General features: G+C 37.1%; 1 protein-coding gene across 2 annotated transcripts; it reads left to right on the top strand.

The window, feature by feature from the left end:
* The first annotated feature begins 8274 nt into the window (after positions 1-8274).
* On the top strand, positions 8275-16746 carry FGG (fibrinogen gamma chain). Of its 2 annotated transcripts, XM_027117275.1 has the most exons (10): positions 8275-8549; positions 8651-8695; positions 8889-9072; positions 9184-9277; positions 10815-10945; positions 11246-11379; positions 12549-12733; positions 14188-14465; positions 15830-15999; positions 16524-16746. In XM_027117275.1, the coding sequence occupies exons 1-10, from the start codon at positions 8472-8474 to the stop codon at positions 16536-16538; spliced, it is 1314 nt and encodes a 437-aa protein (XP_026973076.1). In that variant the 5' UTR covers positions 8275-8471; the 3' UTR covers positions 16539-16746. The 2 variants fall into 2 exon arrangements, with proteins under 2 accessions (XP_026973076.1, XP_026973075.1); XM_027117274.1 differs by lacking the exon at positions 16524-16746 and having other exon boundaries at positions 8336-8549; positions 15830-16313.
* Positions 16747-27373: the final 10627 nt, after the last annotated feature.

Here is a 27373-nt window from a genome sequence, read left to right as displayed (position 1 = left end):
AACATCAACTAAACTACAGCATGACGTGAAACATAAAGATGATGCTCAGAATCAGTGGTTCTTTCTATTAATCCTTTAGGTCTTTATCATCTGTTACAGGCCAGGAAGTCTTAAATTTAACTCTACATAATCCAATTCAAATTCAGCAAACAATTTGGAGCAGAGGTGAACAAAACAGAAAAGGGGGCTCATAGGGTGCATGATCAATATACATGAAGACTGTTAGCAATATTTTGAAATATTTGAAAATTATATTTTCAAATCAGAGCACAAATAGTTGGATAATAGGTGATTTGGAAAATTATTATTCCAGTAAGCAAACTCATTGACCTCTGCATTAAATAAAATGATTATTTTGGCTTAAATATTACCTCTGCTATTTTCTCAGGAAACCAACTGGGGAGTAGAATAAATTTGATTTAAGAAATACTCTTCTTTCCTGGAATTCATTAATCATTTACAATTTATCAGAGAAAAAATGTGTCCCAAACATGGATGAGAACAACTAGTTAAAATTTAACAAACCTAAGTGACTGAATGCAAGACCAATGTAGGTCACTAAGTCACTGTTGGCAATTTTCTCTCAGAGAGCATCTTTTCTGATAGGATTCTGATTTAGGACTTGAAATTGTGGTAAAAAAACAAGTCTCTTCTATAAAATTCTGATAACACATATCAGATTCCAAGGCAAGTCAGCAAAAACCAGAATATACTGCACTTCTAAAACTGGATAAGATAGAATTTCCAATTTCCCAATTTAACTGTTTATTAACCTTGTGAGTATGAAGTTATATATATATTATATATATGTTAACATAAAAGGTAAACATAAAGCTATAAATTGTTACCTTACATTCAAGAAATCAATATTTTATGGTCTTCAACGAAAAGAACTACAATGACAACATGCTCTGCCCAACACACTTACTGGTACGACAGACACCTTTTCATACGGCGAGCAGACTGGTTCTATTATCATTTCATCTTTGATGGGTAGAATTAATTTAGGTGGCATTTCCACCTAAATTAGACAACAAGATGCTCTTTCCTCTGGGGAGCATTACAGTATCAACCTGCAGTTAGTTGCAGATAGCTTCCCAATTATCCTAACACCATACTAATGCCATATATTGAATAATTTTTTCTATCATCACTGATATGCAATGCCAACTTGATTGTACTAAACACCAAAATAAATTTAGGCTTATATCTCAACAATATTTATCTATCTACCTATAGTATTATATTGTTTAAAAATTCAATAGCACATTGTTTAAAAAATTATGGATTTATAATATGCTTTAATATTTGAGAGATAGTTTTGCCCTCATTTTTCTTCTTCTTGTTTAGAATTTTCCAAGATAATTTTCTCTCTTTTTTCATTTGAACTTTAGAAAATATCTTATCTAGTTCTTAAAAAAGGAAGAAAGAAAGGAAGGAGAAGAAGAAAAAATCTCATTTTTAGCTTTATTGCAATATCAATACAGTTCTAAATTATCGTGGAAATAATTGATACTTTTATTGATTCTTTTTATTTAGGCATAAAACATGAGTATTTTTCCAGTTCTTATTTTGTATCCTGATAGTATTATTTGGAATTTTTAATAATATCAATCTTCCTGCTTATTTCTTGTTAAATTTTTCCTTAGATATTTTATCTAGTTGAGTCTGTGTGGTGGAAATTATAAGTGCAATTTTTTCTTCCATTACATATTTTAACTGGTTGTTGTTTCTGTAGACGATGGCTATATTGATTTCTAATTAGTAATTTTTATATACCCACCTTACCAATAGCTACCTTCTAACTGATTATTCATTTACATTTACATAATTACCCTTTCTGAAGTCATTTATTTTTGCAATTTGGAAGTTTTAAGGGCTATTAGAAATGTAAACTTTATTTAAACTTTATTTATTTATTCCAGCCCAATTCAATTTAGTGTCATCAAATGATTATTGAGTGTTTAATATTGTTATGCTAGGGGCAATAGCCATAAAAATTAGTTTACAATCTAATAAGGTGGATGCAGCATGTGTATATACAATTCTAGGTTGCTATAAATGTTATGAAAGAGCTGGAGCTGGCCTCCAGAGCTTGGGTTTTGGTTTTGGAGGAAGCAGAAATCAAGACACAGCCAGAGATGCAGGAGTTTGTGTGAAGGCAATCTAGGCTGAGGGAGCAGCATGTAAAAAAAGAAACACATGTGAGACATGGGAAAATATGGTGCACGTTAGGGATATTATGTGATTCAATTTGGTTAGACTAGAGAGTGTTGGAAATAGAATCAAGAGAGAAAAAGTAACAGTGGTAGGAAGGGACATTTGTTATGTTTACATTCACTGTGATGGGATATAGAAAGTCATGGAAGGTTTTTGAGCAGGTGAATGTCATAATCAGAGCTCCATTTATAGGAAGATGAATCTGTCTGCAATATGACAACTGATTTGGAGCAGGAGGTAACTGAAGTGGAGGAAGGGAAATCAGTTAATAGGCAGCATAGACAAGCAGTCTAGACAAGAAATAAAAGGGTCTTCTCTAGGACATTGGCCATGGAAATAGAAAATAGCAATAAAACAGAAGTGACAGTGAAGGCTTCCCTGGTGGCGCAGTGGTTAAGAATCCACCTACCCGAATTCTATCAAACATTTAGAGAAGAGCTAACACCTATTCTTCTCAAACTCTTCCAAAATACAGCAGAGGGAGGAACACTCCCAAACTCATTCTATGAGGCCACCATCACCCTGATACCAAAACCAGACAAAGATGTCACAAAAAAAGAAAACTATAGACCAATATGACTGATGTACATAGATGCAAAAATCCTCAAGAAAATACTAGCAAACAGAATCCAACAGCACATTAAAAGGAATATACACCATGATCAAGTGGGGTTTATCCCAGGAACACAAGGATTCTTCAGTATACACAAATCAATCAATGTGATAAACCATATTAACAAACTGAAGGAGAAAAACCATATGATCATCTCAATAGATGCAGAGAAAGCTTTCGACAAAATTCAATACCCATTTATGAAAAAAACCCTTCAGAAAGTAGGCATAGAGGGAACTTAACATACTAAAGGCTGTATATGACAAACACACAGCCAGCATAATTCTCAATGGTGAAAAACTGAAAGCATTTCCACGAAGAGCAGGAAAAAGACAAGGTTGCCCACTCTCACCTCTATTATTCAACATATTTTTGGAAGCTTTAGCCACAGCAATCAGAGAAGAAGAAGAAATAAAAGAAATCCAAATTGGAAAAGAAGAAGTAAAACTCTTACTGCTTGCAGATGACATGATACTATACATAGAGAATCCCAAAGATGATACCAGAAAACTACTAGAGCTAATCAATGAATTTCATAAAGAAGCAGGGTACAAAATTAATGCACAGAAATATCTTGCACTCCTATACAATAACAGTGAAAGATCAGAAAGAGAAATTAAGGGAACAATCCCATTTACCATTGCGACACAAAGAATAAAATACCTAGGAATAAAACTAACTTAAGCAGACAAAAGAACTGTATGCAGAAAACTATAGCCACTGATGAAAGAAATTAAAGATGATACAAACAGGGCTTCCCTGGTGGCACCGTGGTTGAGAGACCACCTGCCGATGCAGGGGACACGGGTTCGTGTCCTGGTCCGGGATTATCCCACATGCTGCGGAGCGGCTGGGCCTGTGAGCCATGTCCACTGAGCCTGCGCTCTGCAATGGGAGAGGCCGCAACAGTGAGAGACCCGCATACAGCAAAAAAAAAAAAAAAAAAAAAAGATGATACAAACAGATGGATAGATATGTTCTTGTTCTTGGATTGGAAGAATCAACATTGTGAAAATGACTATATTACCCAAAGCAATCTACAAATTCAATGCAAACCCTATCAAACTACCACTGGCATTTTTCACAGAACTAGAACAAAAAAATTCACTATCTGTATGGAAACACAAGACCCTGAATAGCCAAAACAATCTTGAGAAAGAAAAACAGAGCTGGAGGAATCAGGCTCCCACACTTCAGACTATACTACAAAGCTACAGTAATTAATACAGTATGGTACTGGTACAAAAACAGAAATATAGAACAATGGAACAGGATAGAAAGCCCAGACATAAACCCACACACATATGGTCCACCTTATCTTTGATAAAAGAGGCAAGAATATACAGTGGAGAAAAGACAGCCTCTTCAATAAGCAGTGCTGGGAAAACTGGACAGCTACATGAAAAAGAATGAAATTAGAACACTCTCTAACACCATACACAAAAATAAACTCAAAATGGATTAAAGACCTACATGTAAGGCCAGACACTATAAAACTCTTAGAGGAAAACATAGGCAGAAGACTCTATGACATACATCACAGCAAGATCCTTTTTGACCCACCTCCTAGATAAATGGAAATAAAAACAAAAATAAACAAATGGGACCTAATGAAACTTCAAAGCTTTTGCACAGCAAAGGAAACCATAAATAAGACTAAAAGACAGCCCTCAGAATGGGAGAAAATATTTGCAAACAAATCAACGGACAAAGGATTAATCTCCAAAATATACAAGCAGCTCATGCAGTTCAATATATATTAAAAAAAAACCTAATCCAAAAATGGGCAGAAGATCTAAGTAGACATTTCTCCAAAGAAGATATACAGGTTGCCAACAAACACATGAAAGGATGCTCAACATCACTAATCATTAGAGAAATGCAAATCAAAACTACAATCAGGTATCACCTCACTCTGGTCAGAATGGCCATCATCAAAAAATCTACAAACAGTAAATGCTGGAGAGGGTGTGGAGAAAAGGGAACCCTCTTGCACTGTTGGTGGGAATGTAAATTGATACAGCCACTATGGAGAGCAATATGGAGGTTCCTTAAAAAACTAAAACTAGAACTACCATATGACCCAGCAATCCCACTACTGGGCATATACCCTGAGAAAACCATAAATCAAAAAGAGTCATGTACCACAATGTTCATTGCAGCTCTATTTACATTAGCCAGGACATGGAAGTAACCTAAGTGTCCATCAACAGATGAATGGATAAAGAAGATGTGGCACATATATACAATGGAATGTTACTCAGCCATAAAAAGAAATGAAATTGAGTTTCTTGTAGTGAGGTGGATGGATCTAGAGACTGTCATGCAGAGTAAAGTAAGTCAGAAAGATAAAACAAATACTGTATGCTAACACATATATATGGAATCTAAAAAAAAAAAAAAAGGTTCTGAAGAACCTAGGGGCAGGACAGGAATAAAGACGCAAATGTAGAGAATGGACTTGAGGACACGGGGAGGGGTTAGGGTAAGCTGGGATGAAGTGAGAGAGTGGCATGGACGTATATATACACTACCAAATGTAAAATAGATAGCTAGTGGGAAGCAGCCACATAGCACATGGAGATCAGCTCGGTGATTTGTGTCCACCTAGAGGGGTGGGATAGGGAGGGTGTGAGGGAGATGCAAGAGAGAGGAGATATGGGGATATATGTTTATGTATAGCTGACTCACTTTGTTAAACAGCAGAAACTAACACACCATTGCAAAGCAATTATACTCCAATGAAGATGTTAAAAAAAAAAAGAAAGAATCAGACTGCCAATGCAGGGGACACGGGTTTGAGCCCTGGTCCGGGAAGTCCCACATGCCGCAGAGCAGCTAAGCCCGTGTGCCACGACTACAGAGCCTGAGCTCTAGATCCCACAAGCTACAACTACTGAGCCCTCGTGCCACAACTACTGAAGCCCATGCACCTAGAGCCAGTGCTCTGCGACACTGCAGAGAGAAGCCACTGCAATGAGAAGACTGTACATCGCAATGAAGAGTAGCCCCAGCTCACCACAACTAGAGAAATCCCGCGTGCAGCAATGAAGATCCAATGCAGCCAAAAATAAATAAATAAAATAAGTAAATTTATATAAAAAAAAGAAATGACAGTGAGAAAATAGTTTTAATAATAAGCTTCGACAACTGATGAGATGAATAAACAAGGAGGATGACTGTGAGGCTTTAATTGGCTGGTGGTTGGTGATGTGATTGGCAATGATTGGTAAGTCAGAGAGGGTGACTGTTAAGGAGGAAAGAAAAGGCAACAAATCTGGTTTTGATGTACTCATTTTGTTATAATAATTATTGATTATTTACTGAGTAGGAACATTTATCTTTGTTTCAAATCAAAACAAGTATTCCTTTGTAAAGATTTAGGATTAAACATTGAAGCATTAGTATTTCTTTCAATTTAGATGTATTTCTCCCACTAAATATTTAATCAAAATTTGCAGTAAGCTTGCTTTCAGAGAATGAAATGAGGGATATTAAAAATAGGGGTAATGATACTGCATAATTGTAAATTATCAATAGGAGATGATGATAAGCATGTTGTCCCAATATACAAGGAAGCTCTAGGGGCAGAATGAAAAGGACAGCTCCCGCCTAATATTTCATTTTGTGCCCTTTCCTTCAGTTAAGCTCCCAGTCACATATATGGGACGCGGATTTTCCTAGCCCCTGCCTCCTGTAGCCAGGGTTTCCTCTGTGGTAACGAGATGAAGCCTCAGAGAAAACAAAGTAGGCTCCTGACTTGTTTCCCCTCTGTGGCAGGTGTGGTGCCCCACCAGCTGGTGCTTCCAGACAGAGGGAGGAGTTGAGCTCAAAAGCTCACTACACTGTGGGTGGGAATGTATTGATAAATTGGTGCAGTCACAGTGGAGAACAGTATGGAGATTCCTTAAGAAACTAAAAATAGAGCTACCATATGATCCTGCAATCCCAATCCTGGGCATATATCTGGAGAAAACTGTAATTTGAAAGGATGTATGCTTTCCAATGTTCATTGCAGCACTATTTAGAGTAGCTAAGACATGGAAGCAACCTAAGTGTCTATCGACAGATGAATGGATAAAGAAGCTGTGTGGTATACACACAATGGACTATTACTCAGCCATAAAAAAGAACGAAATAATGCCATTTGCAGCAACATAGGTGGACCTAGAGATAATCATACTAAGTGAAGTAAGTTAGACAGAGAAAGACAAATATCATATGGTATTACTTGTGTGGAATCTAAAAAAATGGTACAAATGAACTTTTTTACAAAGCAGAAATAGACTCAAAGACATAGAAAACAAACTTATGGTTACCAAAGGGGATGGGGTGGGGGAAAGATAAATTAGGAGTTTGGGATTAACATATACACACTACTATGTGTAAAATAGATAACGAATAAGGAACTACTCTATACCATAGGGAGCTATATTCAATATCTTGTAATAACCTGTAATGAGAAAAGAATCTGAAAAAGTGTATATATATATATATATATATATATATATATATATATATATACACACACACACATATATATATAACTGAATTACTTTGCTGTACACCTGAAACTAAGACAACATTGTAAATTAACTATACTGCAATTAAAAAAAAAAGGTTAACAAAATAAATAAAATGAGGGGGGGCATGTATCCTTAGGCTACCATCTGGGAAAAAAAGCCCACTGCAAACTGAGAACCTATGAAAATAGTCAATAGATAGGTGAAGGGGGTCCAAAGTTACAGACTTCCAGCTATAAAATAAGTCCAGGGGATATAATGTACAGCATGGGGATTATAGTTAATAGTACAGTATTGCATATTTGAAAGTTGCTAAGAGGGTAGATCTTAAGAGTTCTCATCACAAGAAAAAAAAGTTTTTTGTAACTATGTGTGCTGACAGATGTTAACTAGACTTACTGTGGTGATCATTTCATAATATATACTAATATCAAATCATGTTGCACAGTTGAAGCTAATATAATGTTATATGTTAATTATATTTCAATTAAAATAAAAAAGAAAATGGCCAACACAGTGGGGCAGGAATACATTTCCAGTGTCATTCATTCCTGTCAAGAGTGACATGCTGAGACCTGGTGGAAGGCAAAGCCTCCACCTACCATAGGCACAGGTTAAAAGTAATGATCCTTCATCGCAGGTCTAAGAAAGGACTTGCGGTAATTTGGGGTATTTGGGTTATGGTACCAGGCTCTGTCTTAAGGTTGGGGCGGTTTGTTCTGGCCAAGGTCAGCTGTGTGTTTGTTCTCTCCGCCTGTACTGGAAGCTGTTGCAACACACAGCCTCCCCGGCCCCCTCCCTCCTCATCGCAACTAAGGCTAATGCTTCACTAGCCTTTGCAGAAGAGTTGGCTTCGCAGGAGGGTTGAGCTGGGCCAGAAAGGAGGAGCTTAGACCTGTGTGCAAAACCTGGGAACCTGACTAAACATTAGTCCGGGGCCAGGATGAGGACAAAGAGACTGGAAAGACATCCCGCCCCCCTGGTAAGAAAGCCCCGTGATCACCTCCAGCCACTGGCGGTCCTGCCATCCTCGGAACTTAAATAAAGGGACAATTGGAGCCGAAATGTCACAGTTCTGACCCTTCAGGCTTGGACCACCAGGCACCCCCGACACCATGAGTTGGTCCTCACACCCCCGGAGTTTAATCCTCTGCTTCTATACTCTTTCATTGCTCTCTTCAACATGCCTGGCAGTAAGTGTGCTGTTTACAAAACGTATTTGTTTTAAATGGAAAGCTTAAAAATAAGAAAATATACGATAAACTAGTGAAATGTCTGTATTTTTCTCCTCTAGTATATTGCTACCAGAGACAACTGCTGCATCTTAGATGAAAGATTTGTAAGTAGTTTTTATGTTTCTCGCTGTGTTTGCACTGGACGTGGGCAGAGAAATAAAAGAAATTCTCTCGCAAATATCATTTGGCAGTTTAGACTTTTTTTTTTAATGGAGTCTAGGTTTTACCTATTTTGATTAGTAGATCTCATGTAGCTTTTTATCAGGATTTTAGAGCACTCTATTATTGTATTTTCAGGGTAGTTATTGCCCAACTACCTGTGGAATTGCAGATTTCCTGTCTACTTACCAAACCAGTGTAGACAAGGATCTACAGAATTTGGAAGGCATCTTACGTCAGGTTGAGAACAAGACATCAGAAGCCAAAGAGTTGGTCAAAGCAATCCAGATCAGCTACCACTCTGATGGACCAGCAAAGCCAAGTGAGAATCTAACCACCACTGACTGAGAACTTCATCTGTGAAGTTCTTTTGCTGTTATTTCAGTGGTTCTGTTTGTTCACGTATTTTTATGTCTCTGATCCCATGTTACAGATGGGATAGAGAGTGCTACCAAGATTTCCAAGAAAATGTTGGAAGAAATTATGAAATACGAAACATTGATTTCAACACATGAATCAACAGTTCGGTAAGCATTTTTTGTTTCAATTTGCTCTCCAAGACTGAGCTAGTGTTTACTCAATATTCCAAGCTTCAGTAGAAGAAATGTTTTTATTTTTTTCTACTTGTATCTAATTGACATGATGCCTGACCATCTTGAACACAGTGGAGATAGAAGTATTTAGGCAATATGAGTTGTATTGGATTGTAATTGCTTTTTAATAATGATGTAGAAAAAAAAATCATGTGGGAGAAAGATGTTTTAGGTGTCTTCAAATGCTTTATGACCGTATTTACCAAAATGTTTCCCCTCACCCCCATTTGTCTTACAACATAAATTCAAACTGATGGGAATATGGGTGTTGAAAATAAAATTCTTTTTATAAGAATGTCAACAAATGTGTGGTGAGGAATTTGTAAGCAGAGACATAGGAAGGATCTTGGCTGCAAAAGTAAATTATACTGAAGGCAGAGCAGAAAAAAATGTGTTTTAAGAGATAAGTGTAACAAACATTGTAAAGCTACCTGTTGATCATGGAACCTGCAATTACGTATTCTCCTCCCTTCTCTTGAAAGTAAGATGTCTCTGTTAACAACTTCCCAGGGACTCGTAGACTTTCTGAACATAGGGTCTCAGATACAGTTTTAGTTTCTTCCTCAATTTTTTTCCTAAATTTTTCTCAAAGTAGTATAAGAAATTGAGATGAATGATGGCTGAGGAAAAGTGGCCCAGGAGGGATTTATCCTCTTTTTGATATCAGAGGGCTATTATTATTATTGTGATATTATTAGCATTATGATTTGCATTATTATTGCCCATCATTGAAGTTGAAGGAGACTACAGTGTAGAAATTTTCTAAGGCGCAGTAGAGAAAAACGTGGTCAAATAGTTTGTCTATCCTGAACCTCAAAGAAAGAGATGAAAATCTATGTACTGTAGGTAGTTTTCTATCATTTCTGAATATGTACAAGCATCCCTGTGAGAAACAACAAAAGCAGGAGTTTTCACTTCCTCCAGGCTTTTGCTGAAGCTGTGTAAATAGAAACACTAAGAAGAAAGGGAAAATGTCTGTTATTTTATTTTAGGTAAGGTAGTGCCCCAGATACTTTTCCTATGTAAGTTATAAGATTGAAGTCCATAAACAGATCCTCAGTAAATCCACAAGTGAAAAGGAATAATGCTTCAGCACATGTGAATTTCAGAACAGGGCCTTTCTTTCCCTAAGAATATTGTCCCAAGAATAATCACCAGAGGGTCTTCCTATTAATCAGGGTCATCACTTGTGTACCTCATTATCTGCTGCCCTTTATGCAAAAGATAAATTCAGAAAGGCCACTTAACAATGATACTCTTTATTGGCAAGGACCCTGTTATATTCTTTTCCAAAAAGCTTAGAATTTTAATTCACCTCAATTTATTTATTAACGTCATTTTACACTTTTTCCAAGAATGGTGTAATTTATCAGGAAATAATTCTTGAGAAAATAAGGTGGTATTTTTAAAAGAATATACAAAATTATTCCTCTAAAAGGAATACTCGGTTATCTTATTATTTTGCTTATAGATTTTTGCAGGAAATATATAATTCAAATAATCAAAAAATCATCAACCTGAAACAGAAAGTGGTCCAACTGGAAGCAAAGTGTCAGGAACCTTGTCAAGATACAGTGAAAATACATGATACAACTGGGAAAGGTAAGTGAAAGTTTTATATTGGATTAAGTTCATCAAAGCAAATATAAAAAGTAAAGGAGATTGTATGTATTGGAATGTATACAAATACATTGGAAAATGTCTAGCTATTAAATCTAAACAGTCTGCTTAGACTTTTCTTGAGTAGCTAAAAAAAAAATACTTTAAAGGAATAATCACGTGAGAAGTAAGAAAATACTTCTCAGGAAGTGAATAGTTTACAACAAGTTAAAAATGTCATTTTCAAGGCTGGCACAGTCTTACCTGGATTTCAAACCACCACAAACATTTCTTCTTTTTCAGATTGTCAAGACATTGCCAATAAGGGGGCCAGAGAGAGTGGGCTTTACTTTATCAAACCTCTGAAAGCTAAGCAGCAGTTCTTAGTATACTGTGAAATTGATGGGTCTGGAAATGGATGGACTGTGTTTCAGAAGGTATTTTTTCCCACAACAAATGTATTTAATAGACACCTAATTGTTCTGCTATATGCCCGATACGTTTCCAAGCACCTTGTGAACATTAACTCAATTAACACTCACAACTTCCCTTTGCGGTAGTTTTTGCCTTCTTATCGCTATTTACGGAGGAGGAAACAGGCACAAGAGGCTGAGTATCAATAACTTGCCCAAAGTCACATAACTAATAAGTAACAGTAAGGATATAGTCTGGTTTCAGTCTGTGCTGTGACTCTCTACTATGCTGGCCCTGCTGTTGTAGATTCATGATGGCACATAATCACAATATCATAGTGACAAAGAACTTGAAGAGACCTCTCTTGACAGGTACATCAAGACCTAGGGCTGCCCATCACAAGAAGATGATGTCACCCAGAGGATACACTGAGGCTGTTCCAAGATCAGGACCCTCTATTGCCTTTGCCAGCTCCAGGCACCCACTGCAAATCCTCTTGCATTGTTTACCTTTGACCACTGTTACAACTAATCCTGCAGGGGGCACTCAGAGCCAGTGAGTGATGGGAGCTCTGGCTGGTAGACACAGATTGAGCAATAGGTTGATCTTTCTGCCATCAGTACAAGAATCAGCAATATCAAGCTGGTGTTCTGGAGTCTTCTAGGAGTCTTTTTAAGACGACTAGTTTTGGGCTTCCCTGGTGGCGCAGTGGTTGAGAGTCCGCCTGCCGATGCAGGGGACACGGGGTCGTGTCCCGGTCCGCGGAGAGGGTGGGCCCGTGAGCCATGGCCGCTGAGCCTGCGCGTCCGGAGCCTGCGCAATGGGAGAGGCCACAACAGTGAGCGGCCCGCGTACGGCCAAAAAAACCACAAACTACTAGTTCTATAACTACTAGTAGTTATAGTAGTTAAAACTACTACTAGTAGTTTTAAAACTACTAGTTTATAATTTATCATGTGCCAGTCGCTCTTTTAAGTACTTTTACATTCTCTGGTGTAATCCCTGCAACAACCCTAAGAAGTAAGCGTCATTATTGCTACTTGATAGGTGAGAAAACTGAAGCAGCTAGCCCAGGGTCACTTAGTAAATGATGAAATCAGACCCTCCATATTTTGGACAAAATGTTTATAATTTTTTTGTGTGTGCACTGATAATCCACTCTCTCCTTTTGCCCATACAATTGTGTAATTAGAGGCTTGATGGCAGTGTGGATTTCAAGAAAAACTGGATTCAATATAAAGAAGGGTTTGGACATCTGTCTCCTACTGGAAACACAGAATTTTGGCTGGGAAATGAGAAGATTCATTTGATAAGCACACAGTCTACCATCCCATATGTATTAAGAGTGCAGTTGGAGGATTGGAATGGCAGAACCAGGTACTATTAGAAAAGACTTTTAACTTTTTGCCGTAGAGACATTCTGGAGTATGCACTTTCCAGCTCTCAACAGAACAGTGGGGAAGACAGTCTGACAGATGAGAAGAGCACATCCAACTATGTTCCCCAGAAGTCAGTTTGATTCTTGGGCAGTCCAAGTTGCTAGGTCCTATTTAGGCAGGATCTAAGTGTTCTGGTACAATCCACTTACCCTGGAACCATACAAAATAATAGCTAGTATTTCCTGAGCATTTAATATGTACCATAAATTGAACATGAAATTATAATTTAATCTAATCCAAATAACTGTTTCAAGAGGCAGGAACTACTATTAATCCCATTTTACAGATTAACATTTCCACGGTCGCATCGTTGGTATAGGGTAAAGGATGGATTTAAACTTAGATAGGTTAACTCTACAACCCATCCTCTTAGTGATTATCCTTGTTGAAGAGTGAATCTAGCTTTTTCAGATTTCCCAGCGCTTTAATGATCATTCAGTCAGTCAAATCCAGAGCTACTTTAAAATGAAACCAGCTGGCTTCTTTGGTGAGCTAGAGCTGCCTGGGCACTTTGAGTGTTGTATGCCTAATTAAAATTAAAAACAATATCCAACCCTCTTGTTACGTCTATGGCATGATGAAATATAGTCTGTGCCCAAATACGTATTTTTACTTTTTAAAGTTTTTAACCAGAAAGTATAATACCATAGTCAGTAGACCTCCTATGAGAACATCTCCTATATCCCAAGTCCTAGAGATCAGGGAAGCTAAATGTTTTCTGGAAATCTCTGTTCATGCACCAAAGCCCATTCTTCCCTGAACTCCATAGAATTCTGGCCCTCATTCACAACTTTTTTTCCAGGGGAGAATCTCTCTCTGATCCTATAGCTCATGTTTTGTGGGCCATACAGGGAACTTCTTTTTTGTGATGCTTGAGGAAACCCTCCTTCTTGTCACTGCCACACTGCCTTGAGAAAGGAAAACCCCTTTAGGACTTCACACTTTAGATGGTATGAGTGGCTAATGGAACTGTAGCTCCTTCAAGTTTGCTGCATTGTTTGTCACTCACTGTCAGATAATGAATGTGGTTTATGAGAACTGTGTGTACATGCTACATACTGAGATAAAAGTGGAAAATATGAAATTAGTCAGGTTCATCCACATATCTGGATTGGATATTAGGATCTTATAGGCAAAAAGCATTCAGATGGCTGAAATGTTTAGTCTTCCTGGGACTAGAAGCCTTCCTTGAAGTCTTCTAGACCCATCCTGAGTGGTGTGGGTTCCCACATCCATTTTCCCTTGCCAGATTTGCAGAAAATTTTATTCAATGAGCACATTTCAGATTAAGAAGCAAAGTTAAAAATTCCAAACAATTGTCCTATGAAAGAGAGAACTTCTGAGATGCCTTCTGAGGCTCAGGGTCTAAGGTCTCTATTCCCTTCTTTGTAGTACTGCAGACTATGCTACGTTCAGGGTGACAGGTGAAAATGACAAATACCGCATGACATATGCCTACTTTATTGGTGGAGATGCTGGAGATGCATTTGATGGCTACGATTTTGGCGAGGATACTAGTGACAAGTTTTTCACATCCCACAATGGCATGCAGTTCAGTACCTGGGACAATGACAACGATAAGTTTGAAGGCAACTGCGCTGAACAGGATGGATCTGGTTGGTGGATGAACAAATGTCATGCTGGCCACCTCAATGGAATTTATTACCAAGGTATGCCTTTCTTCCTTAGATGCATGAATTTGTGCATAGTCTATATTTTTATAAAAGGTAATAAATAAATATAAGGAAATGAATAAAGATATTGAGAGCTTATTATATAGTTCTTTATTTTAAACCAGAATTGAATACTGCTAGCTTATACCTGAAATTGGTCCTTCTACAAGAAATCCAACTGCTGCAAACTATGCAGTGGTATTCATCGTGCCTCCATCAGAGTTGATACTTTGGGTTATGGTGTCTCCTCTAGGCTTACCATATATATGATCTGGATGGACTAACATTACCATGTTTATGCTTGTTAACACAGTAGCTTGGTTCAGCTTCCCATGAGCTATGTGTCAGATAGATCCAGTAAGCAGTGAGTAGGTGTCTGGAGGAATTAAGCAAAGAGCAGGGATGTATTGGTGAGGGCAGATGTCTATGAAAGCTTAAGAGGAGAAGAGTCCAGCCTGAGGAGTGTAGACACTTATTTTAGGACAAGGGGAGGGCAAGCTATAGTTTGCTCTAAGACTGGAGTAGTTCTGAGCACTGGTTTTACTTACTGACAAACTATTGTAACTACCCAACAGGTATGCATGGAGAAATCCTCATCCATTAAAATGAGCAATCTTCCCTCCTTAGGGCACTGTCCTAGCCAAGAGGTGACTTGGAATCCTCTTAAAAACTACTTAAACTTACCTTTTGGTTTTCACAATGTTTTCTTTTGAAACCTAACTTAGCTTTGCACCAACAAACCATGTAATTAGAAGAAGCTCTCAGGGAAGGTGCCTGACCCATATGGTCCAGAGTAGCCGTGTTGATAGCTTGTGGTACCCTCCAGTACTAGACTCTGACAATCCCTTACAAAATCACAGGAGATCTAGTGTCCAGGAACGAGGTGAAAGCACTTCAGCCTGGCCTCCACTTTATAATGCAGATGTAAAATAACATTCCAGAACTGAGCTCCTCGTATTTTCCAGTAAAATTGTGTTTTTCAGATGACCTGAGATCATCTGATGAGGAATTATGACCTGTTTTCAGAAAGGTGGTCCATCATAGCTGAATCCAGGATGGCTAAACTTAGGGAGAGAGACCAATTGGGGAAATTTGGGGCTCTAAGCCTGTTAGCAGTGAATACATTTAAAGTATGGATGTGACCAGAAAGCACAGCACAGCTGTAAGAGTTTGTTTAATAATAAGTTTATGTCAATTGTAAATGGAGATTTTAGGAGTCTTTAAGGATATTTTCAGCAAGTAGATAACACTATAAAATCTGATGTAAATGGCAATGGACTTCATAATAGACAGTTCTTTATAGACTTTCTGAGGGGAAGAGATTCAAGAGCAGTGATATGTGCATCTACAATTTGTTTTAGGTGGCACTTACTCAAAAACATCTACTACTAATGGTTATGATAATGGCATTATTTGGGCCACTTGGAAATCCCGGTGGTATTCAATGAAGAAAACCACCATGAAATTAATCCCATATAACAGAATCGCCATTGGAGAAGGACAGCAACACCACCTTGGGGGAGCCAAACAGGTCGGACCAGAACATCATGTTGAAATAGAATATGACTAAGTCATTTTACCCTGGGGATTAGATGTTCATTTCTATTAACCCACAAAGTTTCAGAAACTTTTATGAAATTTTCTTCCCATTTTCTCTTACTGTATTTATTAATTTTAAGTCTTTTATTAAGAATAGTTAGACTTGAATGACAATTAAAACTCACTTTGGACTGTATTCCCAAATGACTGAATGCAGAATTATTTAAATTTTGTTTATTTAATGAGATAATAATATTTTAGCTTATTTCCTGAAGATGTAATAAAATCATTGTGATAGTTTGCATTTTAATGATCACACGTCATTGTGTGTTGGTGATTTTTAAAATTATTTCTTACATAGTTTAGTATATGCTAATATAATAGGAGCAAACTCTAGCATTTCAAATGACTAAGTATTTTTTCCATATTTATTACCCCTAAATCATTCATATTTAATTATTCTTTTTAAATGGAGATAATTATATCTTTTTAATATATTTTTTGTTTTGGTCATAGGCTGGAGACGTATAAAAGACCATTTCAAAAGTGATTTACTTATGAAATGACTCTATCTAAAAAGAAAAATATAGTATTTTTCCTATGGGACAATGGACTTGCAAAGCCTCACTTCATTTTAAGAGTAATAAGAACCCATGCTGAAAACTCCACTAACAGTTTTATGCTGGTTGTAATTTATCTATACACCATTTCAATAAACATTTTGTTTCCTAAGACTAGATACATGGTACATTTTATTGACCATTAAAAGCCATCACTTTCCTTCAATTTAATATTTACAGTTGGACAATCATCAGTAGTTGCTCAGTGCTCACTTTATGCTAAACATTGTACCTGACTCTTGGGAAGTTATGAAGGAAATAGAAATCATGGCTTTTGCCTTCTAGGGGTTATAAGACAAATACAGAAAAATACAGTAACCCAAAATGACAAAATTTGATATAAAAACATAAACACATGTCACAATCACATAACTCAGGTTCATAGTACCCCAGTGCAGCTGGAGACATAAGGCTGTTTGGGGATTCTCCCAGTAAATCCTTTTAGCTCTGGGCTCCTGTGGCCATATGTGGGCACTTGGAGAGGGTTATAACTCAGAACAGAGAGATCCAGGGAACAGTCTGCTCAGCCCCTCACTGCTGAATAAGTTGAGCAGAATGAAGCCATTATTGCAGTAGCCAGAGATCAGGAATCGCTAACTTTCTGTAAGGAATAGCTGCATTTACATTAGTTGGCATAAGGCTGAACATGAAAAGTAATTGACTTATTTTATGGGGTCATGGGGGGAGGTCTGGTTGTTCTGAAGTCCTGAGCATTGGCTTTGGATTCTCTTCCTTTTCACAATTTCTTTCCTAATTCTTTCGCTTCCTTGTTCTCATAAGTCCTGATTTTAAAAGCATCCTATTGAGGAGATAAAAACCAGTTAAGTAAACTTCTAGGTATACAGCCAAATACTTGTGAGGCTTTGGGAAAATAGGAACATTGATTCATTGTCTGTAGCACTCATTCATTCATGTATGCATGAGGCATCCATTCAACTAACATTTATTGACTTCCTTCATTGTACTAGCCCCTGTGCTGGGTATATAGCACATAGTAGCATCCTCCTTTCTCCCAGTACTGTTCTATTCCGTCCAGTTCTCAAGTTCCAAAAAACCAGCAATAAGTCTTCCTTATTCCTCCCTCCCCATATCCTCAAGCCTGTCAAATCCACCTCCTAAATATTTATTATATTCATTTCTTTCTCTATGCCAACTGCCACCGTTCTAGTTGGGATATATATCTCTTGCCAGGATAATGGCAAATGCCTCCTTCCTGTTTTCCATCTTGCTTCCAGCCTTACCTGTTCCCACCTCATCATGCTCCAAACCGCTTCTAAATTCAGAATGCATATAGTCTACCCTTTGAGAATCTATAAAATCCTTTGGGTGAGCAATTTGGTCATAGACAGGACGAGTTATGTAAATATTCATAAGTTTAAATGCAATAATATCACTCTAGTGATTTATCCCAAGAAAATTATTTTTGAAAAAGAAAATAGCTCTTTATAGAAATATAGATAATATTTAAATATTAAATAAATATTTAATTACAGTGGGAAATTTAGAAAATATTTAACAGTGGAAAAATGCACAAGCAAGGTGGTTTATTAGTACAATGGAAGAGAATGCAATGATTACATAATAAGTATAATATCTCTGTATGAGCATAGAGACATTTACTAAATAATATGTGAAATTTTAAGATGAAAAACAATTCTACAATAAGTATGTAAAAGTATATATGCATATATTTTTGAACAAAATGTAATCTTAACATGCATGCATTATTTGTATGTATTTGTTTTCCCCAATCGATTTATAAAATTTAATAAAAATACTAAACAAAATAAATATAAACAAGTCCAAAAGTTTCTTATTTTTCCCATGATCACTTTTCCAATGCTTCTTCTGAAATATCATTATGACATTCTTTCATAAACATTTTGGAGGCCCCTGTTTTTGAGTGTCCAGAGTACATATATGGTCTGCATGCTGGGTAATTCAGGATTGATTAGTGGGAAGGGGCTTCTAACTTTCTCCTTCTATACCTCTGCATTGTTTGATTTGTTATAATGAGTACGTTGTTAGTTTTGTAGTTAATTTAAAACCCAATTAGGTAGAGATAAAAAGGTGAATTTCAAATTTTTACTTCTTTCGTTATTAATATTCAATGGTGAACATTGAAGGGTTGTAGCTTAAGAAATGAAGCAAGATATGTACTTCCACACTCAATTGGATCATGTCTCCACAAATAAAATAGAAATGAAAGGATTATCTTGACAAATCAACTTTTAAAAATTTACTTTTAAGTGAAACAAAGAGTTTGGAGCCTCCTAGAGACAGATTACTTTTCTGCACAGCTCAAATCACAGATAACTAATACCCAACCCTTCCCTTCACTTCCTGGGCACGCAAAACTCAGGTCACTGCAAAATAGGACGGCTAAGTACAAAACAGATGTGCATGGTCACACACTTTGAAAAACCCACAGAAGGAAGTTTCCAAAAATAAGGGTACTGGTACAGATGCACCTATACTATGACTTCAGGTCATGAACTACAGGGCAGAGTTCTTTAATCAGCAGACAGGAACAGTCATTTATTGGACAACATCAAGATTTTTAAATATACCTCTGAAGTGCTATAGCTTTTTCTCAATTCTTTGTTATGTTTAGTAGTTTGGTTTTAAAGATCATGTTTCAGATTTGTGGGTAGGCTGAAAGTGAGTGGGAAGTGAAAACATGTAAGTATAGACAGCATATTTGAGAACTTACAAGGTCTAAAGTTCTTAACTCTGAAGAGTATAAACTAAGCCAAGTTATACATAGTAGGTATCTTTGTAGATATAAATTCAGGTGATTGGAGTGAAAAACAAAATACACATTTAACCCTGGGGAAAATTAATCTACTGAAGATTTCTCATCAGTTTGATGTAGCTCAAAAAGATGGGGAAAAAAAGAGTTAAAGATAGTAAGATGGGTTAAAGTAGATGGAAAATACCAAGTTGATGATAAAGAGACCAAGAGTGTGGGAAAAACTGTTTCATATACCTTTCCCGTGTGTGTGTGTGTGTGTGTGTGTGTGTGTGTGAGTGTGTGTCCCCCAGAGACAGAAGTTAAATTAGTCATACTTCTGGCACACCATTCACATCCATATGTGCTGGGCCACTCTGATTCTTCCCTTTAATCCCTTAATAATCAACCATTGTAGTAGATTTGATGCATGTTTATTTGTACATATTCTTATAAATCATGGGTTGTTTGTGCTATGTATTTTTAAATTATATAAATGGCATCGTGCTATACATCAGTATTTCTCAGAATGCTGATCCACAAATTTTTTGTTAGTCAGCATTATAAGTAAAAAAATTGAGAATTAACAGGTAGAAACATTTTTCCTATATTGTGTATGTGATGATTGTATTTATTCAAATGTAATTATATGTCTTTGGAATCTAATAATAAAAAAATTGGCCTATATTTTTTCTTTTTTACATTTTATTTTACTAGAAATTATTTTTATTGCATTTTATAAGCCAATAGGTCTGTGACTGATTAGAAATTTAATAAAACTGGTCGTTTAGAACAAACACTTTGAGAAACACTACTAAGGTCTTCATTGTATTTATTACTTTTTCCATTCAGCACCATTAAGATCTACCCACAATCTGAGTATTTTGTAACTTCCTGTGATCTCCTTTTGAACTGAAGACTTAAAAAGTGAATATAATTTGGTTCCAAAGCTTGTGCTTTTTAAAACTGTATTTTTAATTAACATCTAAGTTCATTTCATTATGGTCAAAGAACATAATTTTGATGATACTGATTCTTGAGAGACAGTTCAAAAATTACTTTGGGACATAGGAATTATCAGAGAATTAATTGGCTCCATAAAATATACATAAATCATAACCACTCTCCAATAATGATCTGCATCCAATAAGAGTATTAATATATTTTTTTCCTTTAAGAAGGAAAATGAACTAAAGGTAGATAGTGATTGGCCTTGTAAACATGAGCTTTGGCCCAAATGGCCTTGTAGCCATGGCCCGTTATGAGCATCGATAATAGGTTTGACCACTGACTTGTAGAACACACCTTTGTTGCAGGTTTGAAAGCCTTTTGGGAAGGCTAGCTGGTGAAATTTCAAGCTCTTGTTCATCTCAGTTTCATTGGGAAATATTTGAAAGTCCAAATGGATAAATTCAGGTCATGACAGTTAATCAGATCTTCAACTGGCTCAAAACTGTCTTTTCCAAATCCCAAATCCAGTATTCTTGACCCTCTCTCCCATTTCCCAGATCTTCACCCAGGTTTGCTTCTGCTGTTAACTTAAAAGCATGAAGTAACCTGAGGTAGATGGGAATCCTTCCTAAATAAATCTGAATGTTGACTCTCCCTAAATAAACAGAGTAGGGCAGATTCCATTCTGTGATGAAAGTGGCCTCAGGGACAAATAGGTAAAGTGTGACTTTTAGAAAAAAAAATCATCTAACATTTAAGAGACCTTGGACTGGAAATGTTTTCCTTCCTAAATCGCTCTTTTTATATCACAAAGCTGTGGGAAGGGTCAAATGAGATTACATGTGAAATTTCTCCAGAGACAAAAACAAAACTGAATTGTTTTTTGCTGTTAAGATTGGTATTGCTGCATGAGATTTGAATCTAATGTCAGTTAAGTTTGGAAACATCATTTTAAAACTTTAATTTTTTGGCTTTTATATTTTAATAAATTTTAAATTTCAGAATACATTTTAATTTGCAGAAAAGAAGATACAGAGAGTTCCCTACCCCTGTCACCCAGTTTCTCTAATGTTAACATCTGACATTACCATGGCTCATTTGTCAAAACTTAAGAAACCAACCCCAGTAGTCACTCTTTTCTAACTTCCATGCTTTATACAGATTTCATCAGTTTTTACACTAATGTCCTTTTTCTGTTCCAGGATCCCATCCAGGATACATTACATTTAGTTGTCATATTTCCTTAGTCAGCTTTGGTAAAAATTTCTTAGTCTTTCCCTGTTGTTCATGAACTTGACTGTTTAGAGTATATTCTGGTGGACTGGTCAAGTATGTGTAAAATGTCCCTCACTTTGGGTTTCTGCTCTGTTATGCTCAATAACTTTTTGTTGAATTTTATCTAAGCAAAATTTTACCAAAATGCCTTCTTTAAATTGCCTTGGTTTTACTATAGAATGGTCTGTTAAAAATAGGTTTCAAGAAGAATCACAGAGAATTAAATGGATCTTGATAATTAAATTACCCCATAATTTTCATATAATTCCTTGCTGTGGAAAGTCTAAATACCTCACAGATACTATTTCCCCAGGTCTCAATGCATCCCTATTTAAATAAATACCAACTGATAGATCATGTTTGCTAACCTTTAATAGAAGAACCACAATGAAATCGGCAGTGCGCCAAATTAAATGGATTTAAGCTGTATGATGGTGGAATGGATTCATGTTGTTGATATTAATACATCACTTGATTATTCATCTGCATAATGGTTTTACATTTCAAAAAAGGATTTATACTTTAATACACATTCAACAAAGAATTTGATAATTCCAGTAAAATTTAGTAAAGCACATAAGTAAAATTGATCTATCTTGAAAAATGAATTATTTAATTGATAATGCAGTTAAAAAACAAAGGAAGTAAAGCGGTGGCAAAAACTCAGGGACGTCACCTTCACCTCTCTTTCTCTCATACACACTCATCACACATACATACATACATCACACACACACATAAAGACTTAGTGGAAACTTGATTAAAAGTGCTTAAGTAGGGGCTTCCCTGGTGGCGCAGTGGTTGAGAGTCTGCCTGTCGATGCAGGGGACACGGGTTCGTGCCCAGGTCCGGAAAGATCCCACATGCTGCGGAGCTGCTGGGCCCGTGAGCCATGGCCGCTGAGCCTGCGCGTCCGGAGCCTGTGCTCCGCAACGGGAGAGGCCACAACAGTGAGAGGCCCGCGTATCGCAAAAAAAAAAAAAAAGTGCTTAAGTAAAAGACCATGAAAATCATGCATAAAAACAAAATAGAGGATGATCATTCTATTGTTGGAACATTACAGAATTTAATTCCAAAAATGTTAAAAAATTATTCAATTAAAAGGCTACTCGTCCTGGAACAGTTTAATTACAAGAAATAAAGTAGATTTCTTTCCTGAATAAAGAGATTAAAGAGAAATGCAGTGTGATAGAATCAGGAACCATCAAGAAAAACTCTTTTATTCCTTCCTCATTTTCATAAGTGTAGTTCAGAATTATTTCTGTGTATTTAAGGAAATTCCCAACTTCTTTCTACAGCTATAACTTCCAGGAAAACCATCTGCAGTCAGAGTACTGATGAGTTCTGAAAGTAAAAGTCCCATTAGTTCCTCTCAGATCAATCATCATACTATCCCATTCACCTTTCACAGTAAGCAGATTGGTTAAAAACAAATTTCTGTAATACTCTTGAAATGCAGGAGACAAGGAGAGAAAATAATATACACAAAGCTAAGGAGCCTTGCCAGTGTTTTCCAGTAAATCCTTTATAGATCTGTCACTGCTGTCCAAACTTGAGGCAGAGGCCCTGAAAGAGTAGTATACGTGCCAGAACCTCCTATATATTTATAATTCAGGCATTTCAAAATTTAGAAATTAATTCTGGTACTTTCCAGTTGTACACTTAATATTATTTTAACAAAATATTTCCTGTCAAGGTACCATTATCTTCTTGTTATTAGGAGAATAATAAATTTATAGATTCATACAGATTTTTATGCTAAAAGACTTACAATTAGTATTTTTTCAAAAGCATCTTTCATTGTTAGGCTTGAATTAAATCTGATAATTTAAGGAACATTTTACACAAAATGTGACAGAAAACAATGCAGAAACAATATTTCAGCCTCTACTCTGTGCTCTAAAAGTACTTTGAACTTACCTCATGGAATTTTTTTCATTGTTTTATATCAGATTAAACCATATGAAATTGCAGACATTCATCATTTTGATCTACAAAAATGGCAATTTTATATGGTTTAACTTCTTAGCTGCACATGTATTTATTTGCTCCCCAATTGTAAGCAACTTGAATGTACAAGTCTATACATTATTTGCCTTTCTATCTCAAGAACACGGCATGCAAGGCTGACAAATAGTAGACATACAATAAATGTTTGTTATAGTCAAACGAATGAATAAGTGAACTGTCCTCAGAATTCAGTACATTTAAAATAAATTGGTAAAGAAAGGGATGTTCTTTTACTTTCCTGGGATGTAGCTCCCCAGAAGGACAAATACCCCATTCAAAAGAAAGCTGAGGATTGTTTTATTTTGTTTTGCATGTATTTTATTGTTTTTGGTTTTTTTTTTTTTTTGCGGTATGTGGGCTTCTCACTGTTGTGGCCTCTCCCGTTGCGGAGCTCAGGCTCCAGGCGCGCAGGCTCAGCGGCCATGGCTCACGGGCCCAGCCACTCCACGGCATGTGGGATCTTCCCGGACCGGGGCACGAACCCGTGTCCCCTGCATCGGCAGGCGGACTCTCAACCACTGCGCCACCAGGGAAGCCCTATTTTGCTTGTATTTTAAAGTTATGCTTACACAGTGGCAAATATTTAAATGACTGGATCTGTATTTTACTCTCATGTATAAATGTTGGTGTGTAGATACAGTTTAAAAGTGAAACATAATTACAGCTATAGAATTTCTATTCTTTTTACATACATTATACATCATACAAATAAAATCTATTCCAGTGCTGCCTGATGTGATGGCATAACAAATATGTGAATCCCTGAGTTTAAATACTTATAATTTGTGAGAAATTATATTAATTTCAAAGGATAAATGAATGAAACATTCCTCTCATTAGAGCTAAGGAAAATAGGATATAGTCATCTGTGGGAAAAATGCAATACACAGTGGTTTTGGTCTAAGAAACTGGAAATTTCTTAATTTTTTCCCACTTTTACACTTGTAAAGTTATCCTTATTGTCACATGCTTTTAAACAATGATACTCCTATATATTGTACAACACAGGAATATAGCCAATATTTTATAATAAGTGTAAATGAACTATAATCTTTAAAAATTGTGAATCACTATGTTGTATACCTGAAACTTATATAATATTGTTCATCAACTATACCTCAATAAAAAAATGATATTCCTTGCATTATTTGTTGCCTATTCACCTGCATGGCTTTCTGTCTAAACAAAACCTACTTCTCCATAGCTGATAATAAGGCTTGCTTGTGAGGTAAAGAGCCCAGCCTGGTGCTCATTCCTGCAGTGCTGGGCCCAAAGAGAGCCCCAAAGCTGCCTGGTTAGGGAATTGTGGCACTGGAGAGATAACATAGGAACTTTTTATTTAGGAACATTGGAACATTCTAGGAGCCATTTCTGGAGCTTGTAATGTGTATGTCGAACATGTTACATAGTGTCACATTTTATGTAATCCTCACAACACTTCAAGATAAATATTGTCATTTCTACACTGCAAGATAATTATTGTCATCTCTATCTTACAGATAAACAAGCTGGTTCAGAGAATTTTATTTGTCCATGTCACTCAGCTGGTATGCAGATCTCACTCTCTACAAAGCCCACTGTCCTTCCACCACACTGTGCTGCCACTGTTACAGCCTTCCATCACTCCAACAAATACTTACTGGTACTTACCCTATGCCTGGCATTGTACTAGACAATGTACCTCGGCTTCAGGAAACTTAGTGTGGAAGAGACAAAAAATAAACAAATAACTTTCCCATATATACTGTCCAATAGTGATAAAGTAAAATGAGTGAAAACCAACTCAGGTTGGGTGGTCAAAGGAAGCATTTCTGAAGAGGTGCTATCTGAGCAGAGCCCTGGATGAAGTAAGGGAGTGAGACACGCAGATACTTGAAGGAGCCATGGAACAGCAAGGATGGTGCCACAGGTGGTACCTTGGAAAAGCCCAGACATGGCACCAGAGTGCTGGCATTCAGTCACACTGGTTTCTGTTAACTTACTTTCAATCAGATTATGTCCAGCCAAGTCAACTGAAACTCACCAGATTACTGTCTGGGAACTTCTTCCATATACCATGTTTACCCCTAAGAAAGGCACTTCTTGTGGGCAGAGGAAAACATCTGGGGAAGTCAGTCTCGGATCCTATACATTCCTGGCATTTCGCTAGTTCAACCACTGTGGACAAGTGTAACCCAGCTTTCCATGGAGTCATTGCCCTTCATAACCTGGATAAGACTCTAGGGTTCTCTCTGAGCCCTGAAGCTGCTTCAAAAAAGCCACATCAGAGGTGAGCTTGATCAGACAAAGAACCTTCCATGGAGCAAGCAGTGTAGGAGGGTGCTGCCTTGTACCAGGGCTCTCACCCATTTACAGCAAGCTTCACATGCCCGCAGAGCCTGTGACAGGGCTCAATTTCACAACAGTGGAACCCGCTCATGCTTTCTTGCTCAATGAAGCCCCACACCTTTTGGGGAGAATATAAAGACCATTAAAACATGTCAGTTCTCAAGTTTATGATCTAGTGGAAGAGATGGACAATGTTCCTGCAGTAATAAATGTCCTGAGTGGTACATGGTCTAAGGAAATATGAAAGAACAAGAGATTGCTTTCAATTGGAGACATGAAATCAGGTACTATGTAAAGTGTCCAACAAAGTCCCCAGCACTTAGTAAACACTCGATAAATTTTGGCTGTTATACTATGATCAGGATTGGCTTCACATAGGAAGCAACATTTGAGACAAGGTAGGATTGGCAGTCATATTACAGGATGCCCAGTTAAATATGCATTTCAGATAAACAACAGCAACACATTTTTAGTATGAATACGTCTGAATATTGCATGGGACAAACTTACACTAAAATATATTTGCTGTTTATCTGACGTTCAAATTTAACTAGGCATCCTGGTTTTTTATTTGCTAAATCTGACAACTCTTAGACAAGAAAATTTGATATGGAGATGAAAATCGGGGAAAATAAATTAACATGTCCAAAGGTACAGAAACTGGAAAGAAATAATAATTGTTATTGGAGAACATAAAGTGCCATGAAAATACTATTTCCTTCCAGTTTCTGTACCTTTGGATATGTGGCAATCTGAGGGCTTTACAAGGATTAACTCATTTATTCTTCATAAAAACATGTGTGATAGGTTATTACTATCCCCACTTTAAAAATGAGGAATCTGGGGTATAAAGAAGTAAAGTAATTTGTCCAAAAGCGGAGCTGGGAAATGGTGTAGCTGGAAGTATGAACCTAGAATGGTTGGCTCCAGGGGCTGCTTGTTTTAACCATTCTGGATAGAGGAAGCTTATCGAAGGCCTTCAGGATCAGCTCATCACCACAGTCAGTCAAAAGTCAGATCAACCAACCATAATTCCTGCATAAAGTGAAATCTCAGTTGTTAGATCTCTGCTGGTGGGCTACAGCTAGCCTGCCTCCACCACCCTCTATATTCTTTCAAGTACTCGAGTAGAGATAGGTCCTCCCATGTTCCCCTTTGCATTCCCAAAGTCACCCTGTTCCTGGAATGTGGGATCTTCCACGAACTGGGCTACCTTTGCAACAGCTTATCTGAAGCAAACAAGCTTAGGGAATTGAGCAAGAACTTCTGGGACACCAACTTTACAGAAGGAGCAAGGGATGCAGGGTGCATGTTGACTGTGTCAACGGGACAAAGATAATGATTAATCAGACCTCCTGCAGACTTAAATGGGATGGAAACTCGGTGTGGAGGCAGTCCTCCTTTCTCTCAGCTGGAGTGCTCCTCTTGAGCCAGCCCCACCCACGGCAGAG

The sequence above is a fragment of the Aethalodelphis obliquidens genome, unplaced genomic scaffold (assembly GCF_003676395.1).
Source record: "Aethalodelphis obliquidens isolate GAN/ISIS:26980383/991018 unplaced genomic scaffold, ASM367639v1 scaffold17, whole genome shotgun sequence".
Lineage (NCBI taxonomy): Eukaryota > Metazoa > Chordata > Mammalia > Artiodactyla > Delphinidae > Aethalodelphis > Aethalodelphis obliquidens.
The sequence above is the reverse complement of the archived record's forward strand: the minus strand, read 5'-3'. Positions and strand labels throughout refer to the sequence as shown.

Coding starts and splice junctions, on each gene's coding strand:
- FGG (XM_027117274.1), top strand. CDS start 8,472: ATGAGTTGGTCCTCACACCCCCGGAGTTTAATCCTCTGCTTCTATACT. Junction 8,550..8,650: donor TCTCTTCAACATGCCTGGCA/GTAAGTGTGCTG, acceptor TTTCTCCTCTAG/TATATTGCTACCAGAGACAA. Junction 9,073..9,183: donor TGATGGACCAGCAAAGCCAA/GTGAGAATCTAA, acceptor CCCATGTTACAG/ATGGGATAGAGAGTGCTACC.